Raw genomic sequence first — 5,667 nt, 5'->3', positions numbered from 1 at the left:
TTGGAAGCTTGGGCGAATAAAAAATTTCAGCCAAATACCGAATATTAATGGATACCGTTATATGGGAGCTATCCGAATACTTGGGTCAATATTGATATTATTAATTAGGGTGATTTTCTGCTCAATTAAATTTACTTTCCACAAATTCAATAATTCATAAACTTTTATCTACAGAAACTTTAGAAGACAAAAATAACAAAATGACTCGCTCATTAACCACAAATTGCACTTTAAGTGTGATCTGATAAATACCAAGGTATTACAAAAATTTGTACAATCCACCTTATGGAGGAGGGTATAAAAACAAACCTAGAACGCCGAAAATTATACATCAACAATATTGCTTGGCAAGACAACGTTTGCCGGGCCCGCTAGTTATATATATAATCACATTCCATTTTGTAAGCAATTCCTTTTTAAAAAGTTTATTTTTCCGAAAGGTGTTTTACTCTTATTAATATTACATCGTCTAATATATTCCATATTATAGGGGATAATTAAGCAGTACATCCTGTCGAGCCAGCTCCAATAACATAGGATCATCAAAGAATTTATTAATCGAGACATCCTCTGAAAGGCCCTTACGTCTACGGGTTTTAATCATAAATTCACGGGCCAAGTGGGATGCCTGTTGAGGTTCCAATGGTCGTATAACAATTGATTTATCCAATGGATCGCCGGGAACAATTTGCCAATGATGGAAAACTGATAGACAAAATGCTTGACCCTGTGTATGGGTACGTAAATCTGTTTCGAAACCAAAGGAATCAATGGCGGGAATGAAAGCTTTAATTGTGTAGAGGGGTGAACCGGAGACGGGAGCATCTTGCGTTACATGGCCTCTGAAAAATGAAATATGGAGAAATTAATATAAATTCCATATACATACAAATGTTAAGTAATCCTACCTTCTTCTGGCCAACACAGTGTATACCGCAGAAACACAATCAGCTGGAGCTTGTACTTCAACAAACAAATAGGGTTCCATCAATCTGGGTGTGGCCATAAGGAAAGCCGAATATGCCACTCTCCTAGCTGTGGGTATAACCTGGCCACCACCACGATGTAATGCCTCATTAGCAATGACAGCATCCAGAATTTTAAACTTCACATTACGTATGGGCTCTTCACACAATGGACCTTCTCGTGTACCCCATTGGAAACCTTGTACAATGGAATCTTTAACGGACGTCAACAGAGTTTTATCTACTTCTGATGGAAGCGTGTCATCAACTAAAATATTGGGTCCAGTTGAGTCAGGACCAAATGCCCAAATGGAACGAGCCGCCAACAAATCCCAATCATAATTAACTTGGAAAAATTCTCCAATACGTTTTTTATTCCAATTAATTGAGACCACCTCATTCTCAATGTCCTCGGCCAAACCCTTTTCTAATGGCTCCGCAATCATGGTGATTTTATTTTTCTTATTCGGCGTTTCGGCAAAACATTTCAGGGAACTTGTCTCAACAACTGTTTCACAGAATGCCACAACTGGATCGGCAACTTTTATATCAATTTCGGAATACATTTTACGCAAATCGTGCATAACGCAATCCAGATATAATTCGCCAGTACCCAAAATAACATGTTCGCCAGATTCTTCGACACGGGTTGAAAGTAGAGGATATGATTTGTTGACTTTTCGCAGGCCATCTAACATTTTGGGTAATTCAGAGGGATTTACAGGTTCAACGGCAATTTTTATAATACTTTGTGTATTAAATTTCAAGGGGCGGAAAATGTACAAATCATCGGCAGCATTTATATCGACAATTGTTGAGGTTTTGACGATGCTTTGATCAATGCCCTCAATGAGAACCCAATTACCGGCTGGAACACGATTCAATTCTACTTTATAGCGAGCCTCATAGACCCACAAGCGTCCAACTTGTAAGACACGTGAATCTTCTTCATCTTGCAGGGTGTAATTTTCACCAAGAACTCGTACCTCTTGGCCGGCATGTAAAGTACCGGAAATTACACGAGCCATGACCTAAAAAACGCGTCACAAAAATAAAATAACAAAATTTGAAAAGAGATCGAAAATTTCAGAGTGCAAAAAAAACTCACCTGAAAGAAAGTACAATCATCGGTAGGATACATTTTGGCACTGTGTACCAGAAGGGAACCCGTTTGATTACATTGTATCATATCACGATACATATCACCTTCCTTTGGTCCAGTATAAACATGATCCACCTTGCGTTTGGCATTATCCAACGGTGATGGTATATGTTCGACACACATACTTACAAAACCACTAAAATCGCCCAAAAAACGATTACAAACCAAACGCAAGAGGGGTCTTATATTCGTTTTCATTTCCTCCTTTGTTATACGAATATTCAATTCAGCTAAAGTATCCGATAAGGTGGAATCAACATCACCCACAACTTGGGCAATTAACTTATACATTGGTTCCAAAATAAATTCAACAAAACTACGTTGTGCTGAATTGTGTGGTGGTTTCTTGGTAAATTTACGTCTATAAAAAAATACAACAGAAAATATTATAATAAATGTTATATATTTCTAAAATATAACCACACTTACGATTTACTATGGAAATACATATCACCCCATAGGCGCTTGGAGAACTCCACATAATTGACACCCTCGTAGGTGTCAGCATATAATTTCGCAAACGATTTCAATGTAAAACATATACCATAAAGGGAACTGGCAAAGCAGACATTACCCAAAACGGGTGACACCAATTGTGTCTCCTCGGCATTGCCGTAGGTACTCAACAAACTGTTGACTTCTTCGACAATGTGTTTCAACTTGAAATATGCATCTTGGGGTGGTAATTTCAATTCCAAAATTAAACGATCAATCTGAAAATAGAATTTCAATTTTATTAATATTAATTTTTTGGTCAGGTCGAACTTTTAATATCCTTCGTTATAAACTGCACATTGAAAATGCCTGAAATTGGATCCTTAGATATGGTTATGTCATAACAAGGATCTACAACATGCAGAAAGTAATGTAGGATCATTATGGACATGGATCTATATTGACATTTTTCTGCGAAGATGTTTTCTGCCAACCAACCAAGAACTCCGTATGTCAAATACAGAAACACCTGTTCAGGCAGAATCATAAAGTGGAATGTGACCTTAAGATGGGGGCTAACTATTTATATTTTTGTGGTATTTTGTTCCTGTTCGGAATCCTCTGTTTTCAGGATCAAAAATATTGCAATCTGGATCCGCTGCGTCCAAAGATGCTGCATCTTTTCAACTGTCCAAGTTTACATGCAGGGTATCGTGATGTCAATTCGGGCACAATGTGAATGGTGGCGGCTGAACCACCCAGATCTTAATTGAGCTATAACCATTCTCCAATCTCGTTTGTCTGAGACATTCTTTTGCTGCTTTGGGTGGTGGGTGGACTTCAAGAACTGCATTCACGTGATATTGATTCATCGCCAGGGTAATTGTTTCCTTGTATTCCTGCTCGATACGATTACCTTTTATGACGTTGGACTCTGTCTAGATCGTGTAGGTGTCTCCTTACGCACTTGTATGGGGAATCCTATTCATAAGGTGATGACATGGCTTTAGCAACCAAGCAGGTACCGCATCGACAACATCCTTTGCGTGACTAAATGTAACAGCAGTTCTATCATCATTTACTCCTGGATTCGAGAGTGACATAACCGTTGCTCATAACTTACTTTTTCCGGTTTTGATATTGCTAAGCGTCAGGCGGTCTAGTCACCTTTTCCGCTTATGCTCACATACTTATTCGTTAACTTCAAGCGTGAGTTCTTTCACCAGTGAAACTTCTGGTGTCGTACGACGAAGCTCATCACGCTTATTCGCAAGTACAGTCGCCTCTGCTGGGAAGTTTGGTTTTTCTTCGGGTATTTATCCAGCCGGTATAGAACTGGCGGATACAGCAGTGATGATGTCTCGGAAATTCCTCTCATCTACACGAGTTTTGGCGGATGGACCTCTCTGAAGCGGTTGAAAACTTTGATACCTTATCAATTTACTAGGGGGTGAAAATGAGAGACATGGGAGATAATGGGATAAGTATCTGAGGATTGCCAGACTACGTCATTTATCAGACCCGTGACACTATGGGTCCACGTTTATGTGCAACCCTCATATAATGGTTCCACTAAATTCGATTTTTCAATATATTGGAATTTTCTGTAATTTGGTATTTTGAACTTTGATTGGTTAGCAAATCATCCCAACAAACAATTATCAATATTGGTCCACATTTTATTTGAACTGACAAATATCTCGCCTGTTCTTCTTCATCACTATGTTCATCCCTTTTTTCGTGTTCACATTTTTTCATACCCTTTCTTGCCAACAATTTTGACAGGCTCCTCTTTAATATCATAGTGAGCTCTAAGCATTTCTAATACATAATCCGCAACTTACCTTATTAATGCAAACAGTTATGGCCATTTTCTCTTGCACGGCATGCTTTAGCATCCTTTCAGTATTTAACATAACACCCTCAGCAGCATCAACAAAGACGACGACACCATCACACAAACGCATTGCCGCAGTAATTTCATCGGAAAAGTTCACATGACCGGGTGTATCGAATATATTCATGAGATAACTTTTCGTTTTGACATCCTGCAGGACCACTGTCACTGGTGTTGCTTTAATACTAACACCACGTTCTTGTTCCGTAAATAGCGTATCAGTATAACGCAGCGAACGCTCCTCATTCGAATCAAATTGTGGATGGGTCTGACGTATAAGACAATCGACAAATGTCGTCTTGCCATGATGTAAATGACCAATTAGCGCTACATTACGAATGAGTGGCGGTGTATCCATTAAATCAGCCATAAATTCCATATTGTAGGTGGTCTCCGGTAATTCTTGTTCTTTAATTTGAAATTTCAACTTTTTGACGGGTTCTATTAGTGGTTTATCCAATGGTTGAGCATCTTCCTCCTGGACAATGGTCTCCACATCTGGACCATATACCTCCACTGCGGTGGGATAATAACGTTTATCTTCATGCAAAACAACTGCCGTCACTTCTTTATCCTCATCTTCATTTTGATCTTCTTCCTCTTCCATGGCATCATCCTAGGCGATAAAAACAATTTTTAATATAACATTCCCATTTCTAAAAACACACACACACACTTACATCACGTTCATCCTGATTATCTTGCTGGCCATAAATACTTTGGTCATCATCGTCGTCACTGTCCAAATCGGGACCAATGTAATTACCAAACTCATCATACAAATCTGAATCCATTGTGGTGCTTCTTTAAATGGTTTGTGTGCCTGTAAAAGAAAAAAGCGTGCACAGAGGCATTTCGGTAAACGTTTATAGAGATTTTAGTGAACTGCTCTTAAACGGGGGTTATCTACTCCACAATCAATAAATATTAATTATCAATGGCCACTGATGTTTATTTACCTTTAACTTATTAGTTTTAAATGTAAATTAATATTAATTTTTATAAAAAATAATCAACAACACAATTTAGCACCACAATGCGCGTTCACAGTAAACAGAAATCGTTTGGTGTGTTTACTCTTGCCAAATGTCAAAATTCTCACAATGCCGGCCGATGTGGTATGTTCAGTGTACAAGTAGTGTTGTAAAGTGTTTATGGCGATTTCAAATGATTTAAAAGCATACTTGTGAAATGTAATTAAAGGAGGT

The 5,667-nt window shown here is 38.3% G+C and overlaps 1 protein-coding gene across 1 annotated transcript; it reads right to left on the bottom strand.

Moving 5' to 3' along the window:
• Positions 1–471: 471 nt before the first annotated feature.
• LOC133330410 (116 kDa U5 small nuclear ribonucleoprotein component) lies at positions 472–5,263 on the bottom strand. Its single transcript, XM_061538844.1, has 6 exons — positions 5,140–5,263; positions 4,407–5,075; positions 2,557–2,840; positions 2,074–2,488; positions 909–1,996; positions 472–842 (listed from the first exon to the last, which is right to left on the bottom strand). The coding sequence occupies exons 1-6, from the start codon at positions 5,251–5,253 to the stop codon at positions 485–487; spliced, it is 2,928 nt and encodes a 975-aa protein (XP_061394828.1). The 5' UTR covers positions 5,254–5,263; the 3' UTR covers positions 472–484.
• Positions 5,264–5,667: the final 404 nt, after the last annotated feature.

Source organism: Musca vetustissima, unplaced genomic scaffold (assembly GCF_032173495.1).
Source record: "Musca vetustissima isolate MV318-11 ecotype Yass unplaced genomic scaffold, APGP_CSIRO_Mvet_v1 utg338828, whole genome shotgun sequence".
NCBI classification, from domain to species: Eukaryota; Metazoa; Arthropoda; class Insecta; order Diptera; family Muscidae; genus Musca; species Musca vetustissima.
Note: the sequence above shows the minus strand (reverse complement) of the source record. Positions and strands in the feature narration are given on the sequence as shown.